Genomic DNA, 23,637 nt, shown 5'->3' on the forward strand with positions numbered 1-23,637 from the left:
AATTCCTACGTATCTCAAGATCTACCTCATGTAAAATCATCTTACGCTCAGCCCACACCAGTCTAAAGGTATAGAGCTTCTCATAGTTTTCTTGGTGTTTCATGGTTCTAAACTTATCACTTTGGAACTCAGGGGTAGAAGGGGTGGTGGTTTTCTTGGCTCTAGTCTTCCTAACCATGATGCTAAGGGTTTAAGGAAAGGAAAGACAGAAACAAAGAAAGAAAACCAAGGGCAGACTGCATGACAGAGGGTTAGAGCACACAAATCTTAATAAATAACAATCTATATGATGCATGTAATGAATTTACATATGATGCATGCTCTAATGCATTGAAATTTGTTCAATTTTACTTCATAAACCATCAATTGACTTGAACATAGAGTTTTAGTCCAAAAACACCAAATTTTGAAAAACCTAATTTCAAAAATTAAACCAAATTGATCAATTAATCATCATACTAGGTAGGAAACATCATATAATGATTAAATGTAACAATAACACAAGTCAATTTCATCAATTTTAGCCTAATTGAACAAAATCCCCAATTTCACAAAGTTCCAGGCCTAGGAATTTCAGTTTTCCTCAAATCACAAAATTGATAAAATTAATGCATGAGGATCATGTTTATATCATCTTAGAACAAAAACCCATTGATTAAAAATGATAATAAAAAATGAAATAAACAAAAATCCATAAAATGCTTGGTTCGAAATTTTCAACAAAAATGCATGAATCATGTGATTTAATTGAAAAAGAAAGGGTAAAAGAGACTTACTAATGCTTAAGGACAAAAACCTTGGAGAAATTTGTGGAAGAAAATGACAAAAAAATAGTTAGAGTGGATCGGTCGAAGAAAAGGAGTGAGAAAACTTTTGAAAAGTATGAAGAACACGTGAGAAAGACCTTTTTAAAACATTCACTATTCGAATTTCAATTGGTCGAAATTGAGCTTCAATCGATTGAAAAATAGATTCGATTGATCGAGCATCAATCAAGCACCGATCGAGCCAAGCAGATTCAAACCAAATCTTTTATCGCAATTTCAATCGGTCGAGCAACAACTTCAATCGATCGAAAATCTAGAAAAATGAGATTTTTGAAAAACATAGCAAGTTTATGTAGAAACCTCTCAAAACACAATATTTCATGAATGAAATGCATGAGTATGAGTTTAAAAGTTTTTCAAAAGAACTTGAATTCAACCCAGATCTTCCAAAAACAATATTTTCAACCTTTTTGTTCCAAAAACTCAAACATTAAACACATTTTGTATTAAAATCAAGGAACATATAATCTTGGATGGCCAAAAAAAAATCACACACAATATCATGTACTAAGTTTAGCAAAACTTGTGTAGTGTGTGCAACTAGCAATAGCATGAGATACATGTGAGGTGCTATGTAGATAGTAATCAATCACAATTTCTACAATATTCATCACATAAGTTTGATAGAGACTATCACTTAAAGAGTTACATCACATAACTCTCACATCTTCTAGAAAACACGCTTGCAATCATGTAAAAAATTTTTTTACCTCATAATGTACACACCAATTTTATTTCATTGTGAAATTATTAGATGTGCCAGATAATGTACACACTAATTTTATTTCATTGTGTCATCTTTATTATAGCCCAATAATGTATACACCAATTTTAGTATTAATCCGAGGCTACATCTTATGTTCTTTTTGTGCATATCCTACACTTTCTCGCGCACAAAATCTTATAATATGCACTAAGGTGTTCATGATTGGCTAGTAAACAGTGGTGAGATGGTTATTTATGACTTTCTCATTCAGTTTAAGTCCTAACAATCAAAAGCATATGACTTCAAAATCAAAATCAAGTGATCAAAAACTATAAACTACACAACATGCACTACATAGCTAAAACTAGCAAAGTGCAGTAGAAAATAAGCCCATCCAAGATAAAAAAGGTACACAGGTATGTTATGTAAAAATAATAGGCCAACCTTGATTATAAATCCAAGATATATAATACAAAACACATTTTTCCTTCCTCCATTTATTTTTTATTTTTTATTTTTATTTTTAAAAGGAATAGGAAAAACAACTTATCATGAAATGCATGAATGTTATGCAATGTAAATACTAAAAGCAAAAAGAAAACAAAACAGCAAAAGAAGAATGGTCACAAAGAGTACTAAATTGAAGCACAAAGACCATGTGAAGAAGACTCAATTAGATTGAGCCTTTTGCATCCAAAACTTTTTAGACGCAACTCTTGCATTGGAGTTATTATTCATAGGAGAATGATAAGCAACTCCAAGATTGGTATAGAGGTTTAAAGCCTTTACCAATTTACCAATAAGTACCAAAGGATCTTGTGCTTGAGGCACATGTATTTTTGGCTTATTTTCTCGCTTTGCAGCTTGCAACTTGAAACAGTTTGCACAAATATGCCTAGTCTTACCACAATAATGACAAACCCATAAAGGTCTATCATGCAACTTATCCTTAGGGAGGTTAGGATTCTTAGGCTTAAACTCTTTAAGATCAACCCTAATCTTTCTAGGAGGTGGTGTAACTTCTACTGGTTTGACAATCTCACTCTTAGGGGGCTCAGAAGAAGAAATAAAGTTTATGGAATGAGTTTCAGACACAGAGATGCTATCTACAAAACCTAGACCAATTTTGTCTAAGGGAGACTTCTGAACACTCAACATGTAATCAAGTTTAGAAATAGAAGACCTATTTGTTTGTTTTCTAACAACAGATAATTCTAGCTCCAAGTTCTTAATCTTATCAAGTAACAACATGTTTTTAGTCTTCACCTTATTAATCGATTCATTAGCATCAAGTAATTTCAGTAACAAGTTTTTCTTATCAAATTCAAGGGAGGCAATCTTCTCTAAACCTAAATCAACACTCATTGTATCATTTGCAGCAACCTTGCACAGCTTATTGACAGCTTCTTGCAAATCAGCACACTTAAAGAATTTCCCATTAGAAGGGTTCTCTTTAACCACAACACTTTCATCAACTACAGTAGTAGCTGTGAAAGCAATGAAATTTTCATCTTTATTACTACCAGACTCGTGATTAGAAACTTCATTATCACTAAGGGTTACAACCATAGCTTTACCCTTTGATCTCAAGAATGTAGGACATTCTAATTTCACATGACCGTAACCTTGACAACCATAACATTGTTGACCTAGAGAGTTACTAGAGGTTTGACCAACTTTTTCTTTTGATTTCTCAAAATTATTAACTTTAGGTGGTTCATTCCTCTTAAAGTTTCTAGGTTTAACATTGTTTTTACCTTTTGCCCTTCTGTTGTTATTCCTAAGATAGTTTCTAAAGTTCTTGGAAAGATAAGCAATCTCTGTAGAAGAGAGTTCATCATCAAATCCATTCCCATCAACATCATCTACTGACTTAAGAGCCATTGATTTGGATTTGTTTGTCTTGGGTAGGTCTAACTCATAGGACTAGAGAAATCTTACAAGGTCATCAATAGGGATGGAGTCCACATCCTTGCTTTCAATAATGGCAGTCATTTTGGGTCTAAAGTCCTCAGTTAAGGATCTAAATATCTTCCTAACAATCTTAGGTTGATCATAGATTTCACCCAAATTATAAGGAGAGTTAACAATATCATTAAGTTTAGCATAGAATTCATCAAAATATTCATCATCAGACATTCTAATACTTTCAAATCTAGTAGTTAATTGCTGCAATTTATTAATCTTAACTGCATTTATGCCTTCATGCACAATTTGGAGAATATTCTTTGCAGTATGAGCAACCTCAACATTTGAAATTCTCTTGAATTCCTCCATAGAAATAGCATTAAAAATAGCATTCATGGCTTTGCTATTAAAGGTGGTTGCTTCTTTTTGAAAAGTTGACCACTCGCTTACAAGAGTAGTCAGTTTCTCCCATCCCTATTCAACGGAGTTCCAAACTCTCTCATCAATAGATTTCAAGAATGCATTCATCCTTACTTTCCAGTGAGCATAGTTGTTCCCATCAAAGTAAGGTGGGATCACAAAAGAGTGACCGTCTTCCATGACAACAAGGGTCAAGAATCAACTCTTAGATAAAAAAAAATCTACAAACACAATAGCTACCCTACTCTGATACTACTTGTACGTTTTTAGACCCCTGTAAACTAAATTGTTTAACCTATTTATTTAGCCAAGTGATTACTTAGATAAATTATTCAGTTCTAAGTTAACACACTAAAATCATATCATGTAAATAATGCGGAAATATAAAGAATACAACAATATGATAATCCAGGAAAACGAAACCGGTAAAAAACCTGGGGAGAATTTAACCTAGCTATCTCAAGTAGAAAACTTACTACCTCGAGTAAAAAACTTACTACCAGAGGAGAATTGAAGTTTTTACAATAGAACTTAACCACTAAAATTCTATTGCTATCTCAATTAGAAAACTTACTACCACGAGCACGTGATAGCTCTGAGTCCATGGACTACTTCTTTCTTTGATCCACTACAACCACAAGTTCTCTTACTTGTAACTTTGAGACTCCACTTAAAGGTTTTAGATCTTCTTTAAAGTTCTTTGTGCAACAACTGAAGAGATCACCAAGTTCTTGACATGAATCTTGATCTTGATAACCCTAAGTGTGTATGAAGGTAAACACCTCTAGATCTCACAAAAGGTTCAACACACAACCATCAAAAGACCTCTAAAACGTAGCTAGGGTTTTTCCTTTTATACTTGGAGTAAAACACAAAACCCTACACATCAAACGGGCTTGGGATGAATTGGAAATTCTGCAAAAAAATAAATCCGCATGTGGTTCAATCGATCGAGTCAAATTTTCGATCGATCGAGCCTTGCAAATTTAGTCCAATAATTTCTGCAATCACTCGATTCCAATTTTACAAATAGACACACTTTGAGCAAGCCTAAATCTAGATTTTATGTTTTGATCATGGCTTGCCAACACAATACAAATTGAAGTTCTAATACATTAGTTCCTAAAGTCTCAGAACCTAACCAAAAAAAAAAAAACTATTACTTTGAAAAAAAAGTTAAGAATTCAAATTCTTTATGCAATAATTATATAATAAACTCCACATTTTCATATTATTTCAGGGAAAACTCTTAAGTTTTAGGTGTTGTTACTAATAGTTTAAAATTTGTATTATTTAACTATTTTTTTAAAAAAATGACATAAATTGTACTTGAGGTTTACTTAATTAGTTATTAAAAATCACTACATAAACATTGTTGATGCCCATTTTTGATAAAGGGCCCAATAGTAGAAGAAGTCCAACAATAGAGAAGGTAAGAAGGAAAAAACAGTAAAGAAATAAGGAACAAGCCCAATGGGTTGAAATAATAGGATTGATTACCAACAGACCCACAAGAATAAAAAGAGGTAAAGAAAAAGTAAATGGGCCGAGGTAGCCCAATGAATGAAGTAGTAAGTCCATGGTATGAGAGCCCTCCACCAATACCATGCACACCAAAGGAGCTAGACGTGCTTCTAGATAAATGGATTGTAGATGGGGTTTTCAAACCCAATCAAGTTTTTGGAGAGCCTACTAAAGAAGAACAGATGGACCCATGTTTCTGCCGTCTGCATAACTATGTGCAGCATGCCACCGCAGAATGCTAGGCACTCCATAAACTAGTGCACTGCAGGATTAGAGAAGGAACTCTTGAGTTTTCCTAACCATAGGTGCAAAGGAACCCACTCCCTAATCATAAAGGGAAGGGGGTAGCATTAGTTATCATTTGCGCAGACTCAAATGAAGACGAAGAGGAAGGACCGGCTCTGCCTGCCGCAACCATCACTATCCTACAGAAAAGCTCCCAGTTCAAAAACTTGTTTGACCAACTGGAGCTCACAGCAAATAAATGAAGGATGGCCACGGAGGCTTTGGTAAGCATTGCTTCAGGAGTGGGAGTAGATGCCTTATCCTAGAAGCTCGGACTAACAGAGAATTCCTACAAGACACTAATGAGATCACTTTTAGTGATAAAGACATGGAAGTGGAATACTCATACCACAGAAAGGCTCTTTACCTAGCGGCCTCCATAAACCAAATTCCCATTAAGAGAGCTCTAGTTGACACAGGCACTTTAGTAAATCTCATCCCACTCAACACGTTGCAAGTAGCAGGAATACCAAAAAGCAAGATTCAAGGATGCCCAATGGAGGTGATGAGGTTTGGAGGAAAAGGCAAGTACACTACATGACACATACAGTTATGGCTGAAGGTGGGTCCAATAACCTCCTTAGCTCGATTCCAAGTGGTAAAGACGAAAGTTTCCTATCATATATGTACGCTTTTAGACCCCTTAACACAAGTTGTTTAACTTAGTTATTTAGCCAAGTGATTACTTATATAAATTATTCAGACCTAGGTTAACACAATAAAATCATATCATGTAAATAATGCAGAAATATAAAGAACACATGATATGATAACCCAAGAAGACCAAACTGGTAAAAAAACTGGGGAATGATTTAACTTAGCTATTCTCAAGGTAAAACAGATCCACTATGAAAGAATTGAAGTTTGTACAATAAGACTTAAACCACTAACATCGTATTGCTACCTCGAGTAGAAAACTTACTACCACGACCATGATATAGATCCCAGTCCACGGACTACTTCTTTCCGTGATCCACTGCAACTATAAGTTCTCCTACTTGTGAATTTGAGACCCCACTCAAACGTTTCAGATCTTCTTTAAGTTCTTTATGCAACAACTAAAGCGATCACCAAGTTCTTGACATGAATCTTGATCTTGATAACCCTAAATGTGTATGAAGTAAACATCTCTAGATTTCACAAGAGATTTAACACAGCACATCAAAAAGACCTATAAAACGTAGATAGGGTTTTTCCTTCTATACTTGGAATAAAACATAAAACCCTACACATCATATAGGCTTGGGCTGAATTGGAAATTCTGTAGAAAAATAAACTTGCACGAGATTTGATTGATTAATCGAGCCTTACAGATTTAGCCCAACAAATTCTACAATCACTCTATTCCAATTTTACAAATAAACACACTTTGAGCAAGCCTAAACCTAGACTCTATGTTTTAATCATGGTTTGCCAACACATTACAAATTGAAGTTCTAATACATTTAATTCTTAAAAACTTAGAACCTTACAATATACTATTGGGAAGGCCATGGCTGCACAAGCATTGCCTAATCCCATCCACCTATCATTAATGCATGATAGGTAGATTGAATGGCAGGATGACATGAATATAAGCAAACCCATCCCCGTTCAAGCAAGTAGAGGCCCATTTGGTCGAGACCATATTCTATGACGAATGGGCACCATCAGGAGAAAGTTCAGTATCTAAGCAGCATGGTACTTTTGTCCCCAAGTAGGAGAACATCTAAGATGACCTAAAAACTGATTTGAAGGAGTTGTTGATGTGAAAGAGAAAAAGGAAAGAAGCACTAACTCCAAAGCTAGACATTATGCCACATTGCGTTAGGGTCCAAACACATGACGGTAGGATAATATATAAATTATGAAGGTGCATGAGGCCAATCTGCAACATGCAAGAAGGTCCTGGAAAAGAGCCACAACATGAGACTCTAGTATGTTGTTGTAAGGTTGAATTTAATCAACAATCTTGTTGGCTTTATTCCGTGCCAAATTTGCTTGTATTTTAGCATTTAGTAATCTTGTATTTAGGTGAGAATCTTGTAAGGGTAGTGTGTGAGAAAGTGTGAAGAAATGCTCAAGATTGTGCAAAGAAACAGGAACTCGTGACTGGATCTCGCGGGTGGCTCACGGCTTGCAAGTCGCCAGAAGTTGCACACGTTCCAAGCATGTCAGAAGTTGAAGATTCGCGCCAACTATCGCACTATAGGACAAAAGTCCTAGACTGGCCAGGCCGTTAGCTCGCGGCTTGAACTCGCAACTCAACCAAGTCGCGAGGCCAAGTCGCCAACTTGCCCTGTTTGGCAAAAACTGACGTTTTACATTCCATTCTCACCCTAGTATAAATACCCCTCATTCCCATGAAATGTAGAGAGTTTCAAGAGAGAATCTTGAGAGAGAAACCCTAGAGAAAACAAAATTGCCTCATTCACAGTCTTCACCTAAGAGACTCTTCAAATTCCTCTACTCTCTTCCTCTCCATTAATACATCCTTGAGAGGTTCTTGACCAGATCATTTTCTCACCACACTCACGTCTGTGAGAAGGTTCTTTTGGTGCTAAGGGAAGCAGTTTGGAAGGGACCAATGACTATTGGTTGATGCTATGGTTTATAGTGGAATCTAGTAAGCTGGAAAAGAAAAAGGTTTGGCGCAACCTCGTTGGAGCAAGAAGCTTGGAGGGCTTAGGTACTTGGGTAGATTAGGCTTGGAGGGTTTATTGCTGTTCATGTATCCTAACTACATTTTCTAGTCGATTATTGAACACTTGGAGGGTGGCGGAGAGGTTTTGCACCAAGGGCTTTGGTTTCCTCTTTGATAACACATCGTGTGTTGTCCTTGTATTTGCATCTCTCTTCCCTTTATCTTTACTATTTAATTACTGCTGTGATTGTGATTATTAATGGTTTAGATTATTTATCAATTCTGGTATAAGCTTGTTATCATCTTCCGCACATTTATTGTTTGATATAAAGTTTGAATTGGTATTTTGTTGTTTGGGAGTCTAAACATTCATAGTGTTTTCAATGTTATTTGAACTTTCAGTTGTGTGGTCCAAGATAGCTCGAAAGAAGAAAGTGACACGGAAAGTGAAAAGAAGATTGCGACAAAAAAAGAAGTGCAAGTAATGACAGAAGAAAAGCAGGAAGAAACTGGCCTGGGCATGGACCTATAGAGGCCAAGGCCAATTTCAATAAGCTCAAAGTTGTCAGAAGAGGAAAAGGCAAAACCAATCCAACTATTAAAGGAGTTCAAAGACGTCTTTGCTTGGGATTACAGTGAAATGCCTGGGCTAGATCCCGGGTTGGTGGTTTTTGCGCTCAATGTGGATCCTAGGGCAAAGCCAGTGACCCAGCCTGCCAAGGTGTTCCACATCGAAATAGAGGAATAGATAGTAAAGGAGGAACAGAAATTATTAGCAGTCAGGTTCATCAAACCAATTCAACACCCACAGTGGCTATCCAACATAGTACCTATGAAAAAGAAGAATGGGCAGATACGATGCTGTGTCGATTTTAGAAATCTTAATCAGGTCTGTCCCAAGGACGATTCCCATTGCCTAACATGGACGTGCTAATAGATTCTGTCGTAGAAAATGCCATATTTTCCTTTATGGACAGGTTCGGTGATTACAATCAAATTTGGATGGCACTGAAGGATGCAAAAAAGACTGCTTTTGGAACGCCTATCAAGAATTTTTATTACACAATGATGCCATGCAGACTAAAAAATTCAGGCGCAACTTATCAACGCACCATGACAACCATATTTAACGACATGATGCACCGAGAAATGGAGGACTATGTGGATGACATAGTGGTAAAGTCGAGAATGCGAGAAGATCATGTCAAGGTGTTAAGAAAGGTGTTTGAAAGATGTAGACTTTTCATGCTAGGGATGAACTTGTTGAAGTGCACCTTTGGAGTATCTGCTGACAAATTTCTGGGATTTTTGGTCCATAGTCGAGGGGGTAGATGTAGATCCAACCAAAGCAGTTGCAAAAGCAACTATGAAGCCACCAGCCACAGTCAAAGAGTTGAAAAGTTTTCTAGGCAAGGTCTCTTACATCAGGAGGTTTATCCCTGGTTTAGCATTAATCACTTCGTCTTTTCCAAAGTTACAAAAGAAAGGATAAGGTTTTAAGTGGGGGGATGCACAACCTAAAGCTTTTCAAAAGCTACAACAAATTACGATGAACCTTCCTATAGTGCAAGCTCTAGTTTGCAGGAAACCGTTACTATTTACCTAACCTCAAGCCTGTCTGCCATTGGGGATTTGATAGCCCAGGAAGATGGAGGCGATGTTGGTCAGCCAGTCTATTATATAAGTTGTGCCCTGAAGGATGCTAAGATTCGTTATCCCAGGTCAGAAAGGTATGCTTAGCAATCGTTTATGCATCGCAAAGACTGCACCATTACTTTTTGGCTTATAAGGCACATTTGATGATGAAGTCCCATGCGATCAAAGCGCTTCTTCAACAACCCATTCTATCTAGCATAATATCTCAGTGGTTATTACAGTTATCATAGTATGACTTAAAAGGGGGGACACCCAAAGCGATAAAGAGTCAGGCCATAACAAACTTATTGGCCCAATTTCCAGGAGAAAAGGAGTTCCCGTTAGACGATGAAGTACCAGGAGAAGTAGCTACGGTAGAGGTGGCCACAGAAAAGTGGGTCATGAAGTTTTATGGTTCCTCTATGGCCAACTCAGGAGGCATAGGAGTGTTCCTTTATCACAATGGTGAAGAAACCATGGCACTCTCATTCAAGTTATAATTTCCATGTTCAAACAATACAGCGGAATATAAGGCTTACTTGACGGGGTTGGCAACAACCCCCGAGATGGGGATAAAAAACCTAAGGGTGATAAATGACTCCAATTTGGTAGTTTGCCAAGCTAAAGGGAGTTTTTCTATAAAAGAACCAAGTTTGGCCCCATACAAGACATTGGCCGAAAGGATGGAGGAAAAGTTTTGTACATGTGAAATAGAGCACGCTTAGAGGAGCGAGAACCAGTACGTGGATGCACTAGTCACGTTGAGCTCGAAAATAGCCTTTAAATGAGGCAATGCCAGAGTTGAGATTAATGAGCAAAGGGAATCCATAATTGAAACACTCTTGGAAAGGCTTTTGGAAAGGTAGGAATGCGAAGAGGATTGAAGGGCTCCCATAAGGGAAGCCTTGTTGAAGGAAAAATATGTGGAAGAATTGAAGACATTAAAGGACTATATTTTGATGAAAGGAGAGCTATACTGTAGAATGCTAGGAGGAATTCTATTAAGATGTGTAGGGCACAAGGAGGCCCAAAGAAAGCTAGAGGAAATGCATGGCAGAACTTGTGGGTTTTATGATGAGGTTAGCCTATACCAAAGGTTGCAGAGAGTGGGTTTCTACTAGCCAAATATGGGAAAAGACGCAGACCTGATCCAAACCCAGTGTAAAGCCTACCATCTGGTTGTAGAAAGGGAAAAGAGTTATGTTGTGTTTACCACGGAGGATTGGAGAAGCTCGTTCATAAGATACTTGATAGAATGTGTCCTGCTATAGAAACATAGAGAAAGGTATAAACTTAAGAAGCTAGCATCCTGTTACTTCCTACATGAAGGAACAAGCCAATTTGATCCATACCTATCCATAAAGCTTGCAAAGCATGGTCACTCCATAACCCTTCCACACCTGGGGGCTTGACTTGATGGGACCAATCAATCCACCTTCCAATAGGTACATATGGATCCTTATGACCACAGAGTATTTCATCAAATGGGCAGAGACCATACCACTTCACAAAGCCAACAAAGGAGTTGTAGTAAATTTCATCAAAGAAAACATAATTGTTTGATTTGGGGTACTTCATAGAATCATAAGCAACAATGGTACACCCTTTGTAAACAGAGAAGTGAGGAAAATGCTAGAATTCTACCAAGTGAAGCATCACCGGTCATCTCCTTATTACTCACAAAGGAATGGGCAGGCAGAGCAACAAACAAAACCCTCATTAAGATCATTAGCAAAATGAGTCAGGAATATGGTGGAGGTTGGGTGACACACCTGCCAGATGCATTATGGGCTTACCAAAATTCACCCAAACCTGCTACAGAGTTCTCCCCCTTCTCCTTAGTATATGGGACAGAAGTGGTAAACCCGACAGAAGTAATTATACCATCTTTAAAGGTTTTGTAGATGCAAAAGAAGGAAAAGGAGAAGGAAGTCTTTATGGCAGAAAGATGCAACGACCTAGAAGGATTGGATGAGAAGAGAGAGGAAGCCTAACAGCGTAACTGCAGATACAGGCAAAGAATGATCGAAGCTTATGACAGGATAATTAAAGAAAGAGTATTTATAGAAGGACAACTTGTGTTGAGGATAGCAGACCATGATAGGTGAAGTATGGCAGTATCATCTAAATTCTCTCTAAAGTGGGAAGGACCCTTAGTGGTAAGCGAAACGCATGCAAGTGGGTATTATCGCCTAACCCAAATGGATGAAAAAGATATAATGGACCCCATTAATGGCAAGTGGTTGAAACGCTATAATGCATAAGGAAACATTATGTAATCATTCATTTTCTTTCTTGTTTTATTTTTCTTTTCCCCAAGTGACCACCCTTACAAAGGATACGATGTCACAAGAAAACATTGTAGCATGTTTTACTTGTAACTCATGTTTAAAAGCAAAAAGCAGAAAGTAATGAAGATCATGCATGAAGTATTAGCAGGAATATATTGTATCATAAAGCATAATAATAGTTGTAGCAGATATAGAATAATAGATTACAAACCAAAATGTATAAGTCATAACAAACTTATCAAAATCAGTCATAACTGTTGAAGAAATTGTTAGGACATATGTGATTCAATGTTAGGAACATATGTTACTATTTTATATAATTGGCTAATCATTTGACAAAAAACACTTTACTTGTAATTGGGTAGATCTAGTATGTGTTTAATGCTTTAAGAAACAAGGTTTCAAGTTCAATTGTTAAAGCCTTGCAAGTCTATCCAAGAATCAAGTGAAGAAGTGTTGTTCATTAAAGCTCAACAGCTAGTATCTATCAAAGTTTAAAAGAGTTGTTTTAGCTTGAGACTCGACAGTTGCTCGACAAATAGGGTATTCGTCGAGATTTATGAAGTTCTGATTTTCAATTCTAATTTTCATCCAATCCATGAATGTATGTTTAGGGTTTTCTTTTCTTACAACCCTAAACATATATAAGGATTATTTTAAGGGCCAAAAAAGGTTACGCACAGTTGCACAAAGCACAATTCCACAAGTTTGAAGAAAAGTGTAACCAGAAACCTAGTTTGCCCTAGTTCTTCTTTCTCTTGAAGAAGCTACTGTGTGTGTACACCATAGGGTTTTATGACCAAACAACTTCATGATCTTCATCGTGTGATGAACTGAAGAACTTTACAGCCAACATCCTTCTCAAGTTGGTAATCAAGTCGCGTACTGGGATTCGCACATCTATTGGTTAGTCAAGTACTATAAGCTGTGCATTGGAAATGAGAGATTGTCACTACAGAATAAGTCCAATTGGGTATTGGTGTAAGGGTTCAACTGTAGGTTGGTATAAGGTACTGGGATTCCTTTACTTGTAACAGCTTGTTTTGATAATAGTTGATTCTTAGGAGTGGTGACTTTAAAATCACCTGGTAGGGTTTTTGCCATGTAGGTTTTACCCATTCGTAAACAAATCACCGTGTTAATTTATTTTTCGCTGTATACTTAGTTTAATTGTTGATTTGTTTGTGCTACCACACATCTTGCATGTTAATTTGATTAATTAATAAACTTGGCTAATTAATCAATTAATATATCACAAGGGGTCAATATATTCTTGGCTTATAAAGTGGTATCAAAACAGGCACACCCTGATTAAGGTTAATCTTTGCCGTGTGATCCATTGACCCCTATTTGTTATGGATAGAGGATAGTCTCTTATTATACGTCCTTTATTTGATGGCACTAATAATGCATACTGGAAAGTGCGCATGAGAGTTTTCTTGCAATCTTTAGATGAGAAACTATGGCAAGCTGTGGAGATAGGCTGGACCAAGCCTACGGAAGCACTGGCTGACTGGGGATGATACAAAGATCAAGGCAACAAACTTCAATAGCAGCGCATTGAATGCTTTATTCAGTGCAGTCACAAATGAGGAATTCAAGAAGATATCCTCTACTGAAACTGCAAAAGAAGTATGGACCATTCTCTAGACAACCTATGAAGGAACCAAGGCTGTCAAGGATTCAAATTTTCAGAGGCTCACTATAAGTTTTGAAAAGATCAAGATGGAGGAGGATGAGTCATTCGATGAGTTCTATGCCAAGCTTAATGACATAATGAACTTAGCTTTTAACCTTGGGGAAATTATTCCTAAACCCAAGATTGTGAGAAAGGTGCTCAGATATCTACCTAGGAGATTCCATGCCAAAATCACTGTCATTGAGGAATCAAAGGACATTGACAAAATTCCTTTGATAAAGTTGGTTAGCAATCTGTAGACCTATGAGTTGGGTTTGATAAGGATTGGAAAATCAAGCAAGAGCAAGAGTATGGCATTGAAGGCCAAAAGCAGTGATACTGATGATGAAGATTCTAAGATGAATTCCTACATCACCAGGCAATTCAAGAAGTTTATGAAGAATGCTAATGCAAAGGACTTTGATGAGGACCATAGACAACCGAGTTCTTCTCAATTTAAGAGCCAAGACAAAGGGAAGAAGGATGCTAGGGATGGTGATCAGTACACTGTTCCCTCAGGACCAAAGTGCTTTGGGTGTCAAGATTTCGGTTATATGAAACAAGAGTGCCTTACGTATCTCAAGACCATTGAGAAGAGCAAGGCACTTGCCACTATGTTAGGTGACACTAAGCTTGAGGATAATTTTGGTAATGAGGATGATGGAATCCTAAATGCCTTCACTGCCATCGTAAATCCTACTGAAAAGATTGTTGACGATGTGGATGAAGAAGAGGAATTGGTGGAGTCTAAGTTTGAAAAGATGGATGAGCAAGATGACATCCACACAGCCTATGCAAAGTTATAAAAGGTCTTAGAAAAGCATAAGAAGTTGTACAGGTTGGCCACCAAGAAGCTTAGTGATGTGGAGCTTGAGTGAGAAGAAATCTCTACAAAGTTTGATGAAGCCAATGAAACTATTAGAGCACTAAGATTTAAGAATAATTTCTTGGCTGAGAAAACCAAGAAGCTTGAGGCAAAACTGTTCCAAGTCGGAGCTCAGCTGCAAAGGACTTCAAGAGCTAAGCTCGATGAGATGCTCAGTCTTCAGAAATCTGTTTTCAATCAAATCGGTTTAGGGTATGATTTCTTTTCTCCTATTATTGCTTCTACCAGTACTACTATTTTTATTCCTCCGGCTGATAATGTTAAAACTGAGAACAGTAATGTTAAGAATGAATTAGCTAGTGAGAACATAGACAATGGTAAATCTATCTTAGGAGCACCCCCTAAGCAGGATAAGAAAGAAGTTAAAAACCCTAGGGCTACGAAAGGAAACTCTCAAAAGCCAAAACAGAAAAAGCAGCATTTCTATTATCACTGTGGTGCAATTGGACATACTCGACCAAATTGCTATAAGTGGCTAGCCACTCAACAGAGCAACAACATGATTGTGTCGGGAAACCATAATCAGCTTCCATCCTCTTTTACTCCTCTTGGAGATATTTTCAAAACCCTCATGTTTCTTTCAAACTTGAATAGTTTATGTTAGGTTCTAAAGATTTAGGAATTTATGTATTTAGAACTCTAATGTGTAGTGTTGGCAAACCATGATCAAAACAGGTTGTTTAGTCTTGTTTAGGCTTGCTCAAAGTATGTTTATTTGTAAAACTGGAATCGAGTGAGTGCAGATTTATTGGACTAAATCTGTAAGGCTCGATCGATCGAAAATTAGACTCGATCGATCGAACCACGTACAGATTTATTTTTCTGCAGAGTTCCAGTTCAGCCCAAACTCTATTTAAACGTCTTGGGGTTCAAGTAAAACACTTCTATATAACAATAAGACTGTCCACAAAATGGACGGATCATCCCATGAGGATGAAAACTTAAGTCCACATAATGGACGGACTGATAAGACTGTCCACAAAACGGACGGATCATCCCAAGAGGATGAAAACCGAAGTCCATATAATGGACGGACCAATAAGGCTGTCCACAAAGTGGACGGGTCATCCCAAGAGGATGAAAACTTAAGTCCATATAATGGGCGGATCAATAAGACTGTCCACAAAATGGACGGATCATCCCATGAGGATGAAAACTTAAGTCCATATAATGGACGGACTGATAAGACTGTCCACAAAACGGACGGATTATCCCAAGAGGATGAAAACCGAAGTCCATATAATGGACGGACCAATTAGGCTGCCCACCAAGTGGACGGATCACCCTAAAAGGATGAGAGCCTAAGTCCAGATAATGGGCGAACTAATCAAGTTATCCCCGAAATGGACGGACCATCCCATGAGGATAAAAACCTTTAGGCCGAGTAGTGGACGGACCAGTAGCGTCGTCCATAAGCGGACAGGCCAACCCAAATATACGGACACTACTAAGTCCGTATAATGAGCGAACCCAGGTTAACGTCCACTAGTTGGACAGAACTCACAAAGGAAACAAGTACGATACCCGACGGACTGATACAAAAAACAGTCTACCCAACGGGTGAATTCAAGATTATGCATAACGGGCATGTTCAATAAACAATCTACCCAACGGATGGATTCAAATTATACATGACGGACATGTTCGAACCATTCAAAAACAAATAGTATGTAAGGACGTACCATAATAAGCAGGACGGAGCTCACTTAAACATGAAAATGCGATAAAAATAAAAACATGCATTCCAAAAAAGATAAAACAGAAGGTCAACGGACCCAGCACGAAATAAGCATGCTGAACGGTCAATGTATAAATAGTCCCCGTAAAACATGACGGGTGTTTTAAATTGTTCCACACTTACCAAAAAAAAAAAAAAAAAAACTAAGTTATTACAAAGCAAAATCAAGCTCCGTCTCCCTCTTTATCTGGACGGTCCTCAACATCTTTAGCTTTGCTGTCCGCAGCAGTGTGATCCATTGGAGCTTCACGGACAAGGCCATCCTCGTCAAAGAGAGCATCAGTGTCCTCCGTCTGAGCGGGCTCCGGGGCAGAGACGGAGACGGCGGACAAGTCTAGATCTGGGTACAACCTCCTCACCTGACGGAGAGCATCGTCGAACCCGTCGTTATAAACCAGACTCAGCTCCGCGATAACCTCGTTGGAGTCACGGTACTCGCGTACGGCGTCCTCCTTGGCATGACGGACTTCATTGTCTTTGTCCACCAACTCCTTTTTCAGACCCTCCATCAGCTGAACGGCCTCATCCCGGGCAGTCTCGGCCATCCTCAGTTTCTTTTCCTGGGTGACCTTCCAGGCCTTCAGGTCAAGCAGCTCCCCCTCCGTCATCTTGGCCTTCTCCCGGAGTCTCCCAATGGTCGTCTCGTGGTTGAGACACCGTCCCATGAGGCCTTTCATCATGATCATAGACTGAGGACGACAAAAATAAGTTAGCAAAATATAAGTCAAAAATTGATGAACGGATGGACTATGGACGATGGAACATTACCTAGGCAATGCTGAAGAGGCCCGTCTCCCCCATCACCTCCGTCGAGTGATTCCCAAGATCCTCGTAGTCGTCGGTAGTGATGATCGACGATAACTTTTCCAAGGCATACTTAGAGTCCTCGCGGAGTAAGACGGGAGGTTTTTTCTACTCGCCTGGCTGACCCGTCATCAGCCCCTTGCCTTTGCCATGCTTGGTCGGAGTAATTGATTTACTCCCCTCAGCCATCAAGCCCAGGACCGGGTCCAAAGGGACCTTGGGCTGCTTGGGTGGACGGTCGCTTTTCACGGGCAGCTTCCTCTTTAAGGATGGCTTGCTGGAGCCCGTCCCTATGGGATCCGTCCCTGCCTGCTTGTTCTTCGCGGCTTGAAGTCTTATGGCTGCCCTCCTCTTCGCATCCTCCATCTCTGAAAAAAGGATGACGGACTAAGGAACAATAATAATGATACAAAAAAAAAAAAAAGGTCAAGAGGGTAGACGGACTTACGCAGACGGGTCTGTTTCTCGTACTTTAATGCCGCCGGGGTGGGCTCGGGACCGTCACAATACCAATAGATAGTATTGAGGTTGACGAGCTTAGCCCACGTCCTCTCCTCTGGTGTTGTCTTGGAAAAAATTCTCTCGAGGAAACTGAATTCCTCAAGTGTAACTTGGGGACGCCGTCGAACTGCACCATAGAAGACGGAGATCAGAAACATTACAAATTACTAAAAGTGTACGGAGTGATTTATGACGGACCATACCAGATGAGTTTAAAATGCCCCAAACTGTGTCGACGGGCATGAAGTCCGTCTCCCCTGGATGACTCATCCAATCATCTCCTTCCATAAAGAAGTAACGACTCTTCCAATCCCTATTTGAGTCCGGGGTCTCATAAATAACTTTCAGAACGGGACTTCTAGGGACAAAGCTGTACATACCCCTTGACTTGTCTATCTCGTCCGGACGGTAGCAATGGAGAAACTCTCTTATTGTAAGCCTTCTTGCTCCGTCCGACATGGCTCCGTACAGGACCTCCATGGCGATAAATACTCTCCAGGCGTTGGGGGACACCTGGCTGACGGATATTCCTAGGTAGCTTAAGAGTTCACGGTGTAGCGAACTCAATGGGAACCTCAACCCAGCCTTAAGCACTTGCTCGTACACGCCCACTCCGTCCACTCCTTCGTAATAATATTTTTCTGACATATAAGGTAGACGGAGTGGGATGTGGTCAGGAATTTGGTAGCGGTCCCGTAGTGTGTTGAAGTGACCCTCCTTGATGGTCGACGTAAAAGCATGGACCGTCCACTCTGGGGGCAAAATGAACTCCCTTAGTCCATCAACCCCCACGACGGACCTCACTAGTTGCTCTTCGTCGTCTGACACCTCTTGGACTTTGATCATCTCCAGGCCCCCATGTGTTGAGGACGAGGAAGATGATGACGGACTACTCTCGCTCGGGACGTCATGGTCTTTGGGACCTGACGGGTAAACCCCTTCGTAATCCGCCCCGTCGGGAACGACCGACTGGTTACTTGACGCACTAGACATGGCCTACATGTAATGACAAAACCTAAGACTCTGACGGGGTTGGAAATAACGACGGACACATGGAGTACAAATAAATGCAAAAGGAAAAAGAAATGACGGATATAAAATAACTCACCAGAAGCTTGGTGTTGGGTGCGACGAGCGACGGATGCTTGAGTGAACGGATTGTGCTCTGACAGACGTGACGGAATTGCTCTGACAAATCTTTTCTAGCAGCAAGTGGGGAAATGAGGGGCGGAGGACTGATATTTATACTGGGAGTGCACGGAAGACGAAGCGACGCCTCGTTCCAAAACAACAGCCACTGACAGGATGACACTTGGCACAACACATTAATGCATCAGCTCCTGATCCAGCAGTGTACGGATGAAAATTTACGGACATAGGTGTCCTGTGTGCCAGACCGAGTTTTAGATCCGTCACCCCATAGGTCCGTTCAGGATTGCTGACGGACCCATCGGGTGAGGGGGCAACTGAAAGGGACAATATCTTGGAATGTTTTATGTGACTGAACGGATCGAATAAGGCCCGCTTATGCCCGAATAAACGGATCCGTCATTTGCACGGGCCTCTATTGGACGGACCTGACGTGAACGGGCCGGATATGGACAGAGTGAAGGATGGTGGGCTAGTTGTCCATGGGCCTGTTGAGCCCCTGATGGGGAATATTTTGACCCACTCTCATAAGGGCCCAAATAGAGTTCTTGCGCTAGTAGGACTCTGGAAATCTTATATATATTTGGTAAAAATCTTCCGCACAAGGAGGAGACTTATTCATCACGTTTAGGATTCTACAAGGAGAGTCCTATAAGGAAAAGACTTCGGCGCCAAGAAAGGGATGTCAACCTCAAGCCACTATAAAAGCCCCAATACCCTCACAAAGCCGAGGTACGCATAATTAACCCCTCTCTAGCACTCTAGAGTTGTGAGAATACTTTCTGACTTAACCTTCGGAGGGTGTTTGGCCGACACCACACCGGTATCCTTCGGTAGGTTTTCTCTTTTGTTTCGCGCAGGTTGGCATACGAAGCGAAAGGAGTATCGTGCGACTCATTGGTGAATTTTCTTGATTCATCAAAAACAATTTTTTTTTTCTTTTTATAAGAAAACATCAAAACAAGTTAATAATGTTTAATTATAAACTCTCTTTTTAGAAGTTCTTATTCTAAGTCCCATGTGTCAAACCAAAGTGATATAGTGAATAATGAAGAAATTAGTATGATGAATATCGAGAGAAATGAGAAATCTACAAGATTGGAATATACTGTAATAGTGTCATTACCTACTAATTATACAAATATATACAATCCATCTTTTCAAAATTATCATTTTTAATTGTAAGAATATATAATAATATAAGCACCAATCAATTTCAGTAGCATTAGTGAAAATTGAGGTGGTTATTTAACATATCATTTCTTTATACTGTGATCTCACATTCTTTTCCTCCCATAATTTCCTAAGTAAATTATAAATGTTATTAACTCGACTATAATTCAAAATTCTTCATCTAATAAAAGTCCTCCAAATTTATAAAATTCCCAATTTTCCTTTTCACTTTTTAAGGAGTGAAATTCACTGACCTACTTATTTTCAAGGACAATTAGATCCACTAGGCTAATTCCCATGTTAGTCTCTCTTTTTAACTCTGTTTTCAATTTATTATTATTATTATTATTATTTTATGTAAAGAGATTTGAATTGTTTTTAATTATTGAATTGGGGCTCTCGTTTAACACTGCTTCAAATTTAATGATTATAAAATTGGTTAGTTTATAATGATGTAGCGATTGCTTGAGGGTTAATGCACAATACCTTATGCAAACCCATTTATATATTAGTTACTTGTTGGTAACTAAATTTATATTAGATACAATGTATAACTTTTTTCTATTATAAGTTAGAGTGTTACGTGTTGATCCTATACTATAAACATTAATTAGATACTAAACAATATTTTCAAGAAGGTGGGATTATCTTAATATAAGTCAAATAATGAATTTTTATTTAGTTACTATATCTCAATAATTCTTGACCAAACTGTGCTTCGTTCTGTACACTATTTGACATGAAGCTATAATAGTTAGTTCATGGCATATTTCACAGTTTACAAATACAAGCAGAGAAAAATGGCAAAAGATTTTTTCTCTCTCCCGCTGGGAGAGAGAGAAGTCTTTCTCTCTCCCTCAGTAGGAGTTTTTGCTTTCTCTTGCCTGGTACAAGCTCTCTCTCCCAATTCGGGTAGTTTGTCTAAATCTTTGAAGCTTTCAAGGTCCCCTCAGCAACATGGATCTAGCTACCACTGGGGGACTTCTGATTTTTCTTCTCACCATGGTTAAGGAAGTTGTTTGCGCCGCTACAACCATGAGATCGGACAGCCTTGATGTGCACGTGCGAGCTTCCAAGTCCACTCCAAGATCTGCCTGGAAGATGGGTTTGGATCTAAGGTATGTAGATAGAGGAATAATGATCTTCCAGTTCATCAGATCGAGCCTTCAATCGGAGTGGCTTCCTTCCTTTTGCTCTATTTGTGGTGTTTTGGGTTTTGGTGGGTTTCTCGGGTCTGAATTTCAAGATCTAGCCGATTGGAGGATGGGGGTTATTGTGAAACATTGTGCTGCTTGCTGAGGCGGGTTGGAGGAAGAACGAAGAGAGGAAGATTCCGGTCAAAGTTCGGCGGCTGTTGGTCCGTGCCTGGGTATGGAGAAAGCCAGAAGTTCATCTGTGCTGGCAGTCTGCTCCTTAAGCCTAGCACCTTCCTCTGTTGAGCACACAGGGTTTCCCTTTGGTCCTCTGAGGACAAAAATCGGTTTTGGGCTTTCAATTGTTTTCTTCTTCGGCCAAAGGACTTCCCTGTCCGAATACCACAAGTAATTTCTCTCCTTTTAATGAGCCCACCACTTGAGCCAAAGCAAAGAGATCCCAAATGGTTAATAAGCAAACTCTTAAATTTTGCTGTGCTCTTGGGTTCTTTGAGGAGTGTGGTGTGATATTGTCTGTATTGTCTGTGTTCTTCTCCAGTGATTGTATGCCATCTCTGTTGTAACTTTCCTTTAAGTTGAATGAATATTTCATGTTTCTTATCAAAAAAAAAAATGGCAAAAGAGAAAAAATTACTAGTTACACGATGCACCTGGGCTGGTCATACATGTCATTGAACGTGGGCCTAAAACTAATTCATGGAACAAAATTATTTAAAATAAAAGCCTAATCCATTACCAATTTAATACTCTGCCATTTTTGAACCAAAGGTTAAGGGGGTGGTTGGTAGAGTAGTTTGAAAATTGTTGTTTATAGTTTTTTGAAATATATGTGGGTGAAAAAGTGTATTGAAATGCGTAAAATACTGTTTAAAAACTAAAAAATGTTGTTTGAAATGACAAACCAAACGGGACCTAAATCTCTCCATTACTTTCGCAAATAATTCACAACACGCCAACAACAATCCAAAAAGAAAAAAAATTACAGTACATTTTTGCTATATTCACTTTCCGGGTACAAAGTTTGTGGCATAGGCCCAAGCATTGTTGTTAACTGGGTCAGCAAGGTGGTCTGCTAAGTTTTCTAAAGGGCCCTTTCCAGTCACTATGGCTTGAACAAAGAAACCAAACATGGAGAACATAGCCAATCTCCCATTCTTGATCTCCTTCACCTTAAGTTCAGCAAAGGCCTCTGGGTCATCAGCAAGGCCCAATGGGTCAAAGCTTCCACCTGGGTAAAGTGGGTCAGTCACCTCACCGAGCGGCCCACCAGCAATACGGTAACCCTCAACAGCACCCATCAAAATAACCTGTGTGGCCCAGATGGCCAAAATGCTCTGTGCATGGATCAAGCTTGGGTTGCCCAAGTAGTCAAGCCCACCCTCGCTGAAGATTTGGGCTCCAGCCTTGAACCAAACAGCCTCACCGAACTTGACACCGTTGCGGGCCAAGAGCTCAGGGAAGACACACCCAAGAGCTCCAAGCATGGCCCATCTGCAGTGGATGACTTCAAGCTCACGGTTCTTGGCAAAGGTTTCAGGGTCAGCAGAGAGTCCAGCAGTGTCCCAACCATAGTCACCAGGGAATTCTCCGGTAAGGTAAGATGGGGGCTCACCAGAGAATGGGCCCAAGTACTTGACACGGTCTGGGCCGTACCATGGGCTTCCAGAGGAAACTTGCCTGGAGGCTGTTTTCCTCATGGTGATACGTCCAACACTGAGCTCGGAGGTGGATGGGGCAAGCTGTACTGCCTTGCCTGCAAATGATGGAGAAGAGAGAGCCATTGTTGAGGCTGCCATTGTTGAACTGAAAGACTAGTTTGGAAAATTAATGGGCCTTTTTTCTTGTGGTGAAGGAAAGAGTGGTTGATACAGACAGTATTTAAAGTGGGCTTGTGAGCTAGGATCCTTATCCTATGTTATCTAAATCTTCAATCCTATTGGGTGCTGAAGATTTTGCTTCTGTTTTTATTTGTCCACCTGGCAGGCTCTAATCCACCAATTACTTAGATTCATTTTGCAGGTTCTAACCAATACATGCGCACCACGTAGAGCTTTCAGATTACACTCATCTGATCGAGAGAGAATCAATTTTCTGAAATAAATATTTAGAACTCTTTTTTTTTTTTTTTTTTAATTAAGAAAATTTGGAACACGCTAATTTCAAATTAGAAGCAACGTGGCAATGAAATGTATGGAGGGTGGAAAAAAGTGATTTCGGACTACATGGTTGTATCCTATGCTTTCATCTAATTGGATACAACTTTGACATGATTAAAATGTAAAAATAAATTGTCCCATTTGATAACATTTTTATTTTATAACTTCATATATGTTAT

The 23,637-nt window shown here is 39.3% G+C and overlaps 1 protein-coding gene across 1 annotated transcript; it reads right to left on the reverse strand.

The window, feature by feature from the left end:
- Positions 1–22,196: 22,196 nt before the first annotated feature.
- LOC136065667 (chlorophyll a-b binding protein of LHCII type 1-like) lies at positions 22,197–23,163 on the reverse strand. The gene has a single exon (XM_065769186.1). It carries the CDS (start codon positions 23,096–23,098, stop codon positions 22,304–22,306), a length of 795 nt encoding a protein of 264 aa, XP_065625258.1. The 5' UTR covers positions 23,099–23,163; the 3' UTR covers positions 22,197–22,303.
- Positions 23,164–23,637: the final 474 nt, after the last annotated feature.

Source organism: Quercus suber, unplaced genomic scaffold, assembly GCF_002906115.3.
Source record: "Quercus suber isolate HL8 unplaced genomic scaffold, Cork oak 2.0 scaffold_1075, whole genome shotgun sequence".
In the NCBI taxonomy this organism is placed as follows: domain Eukaryota; kingdom Viridiplantae; phylum Streptophyta; class Magnoliopsida; order Fagales; family Fagaceae; genus Quercus; species Quercus suber.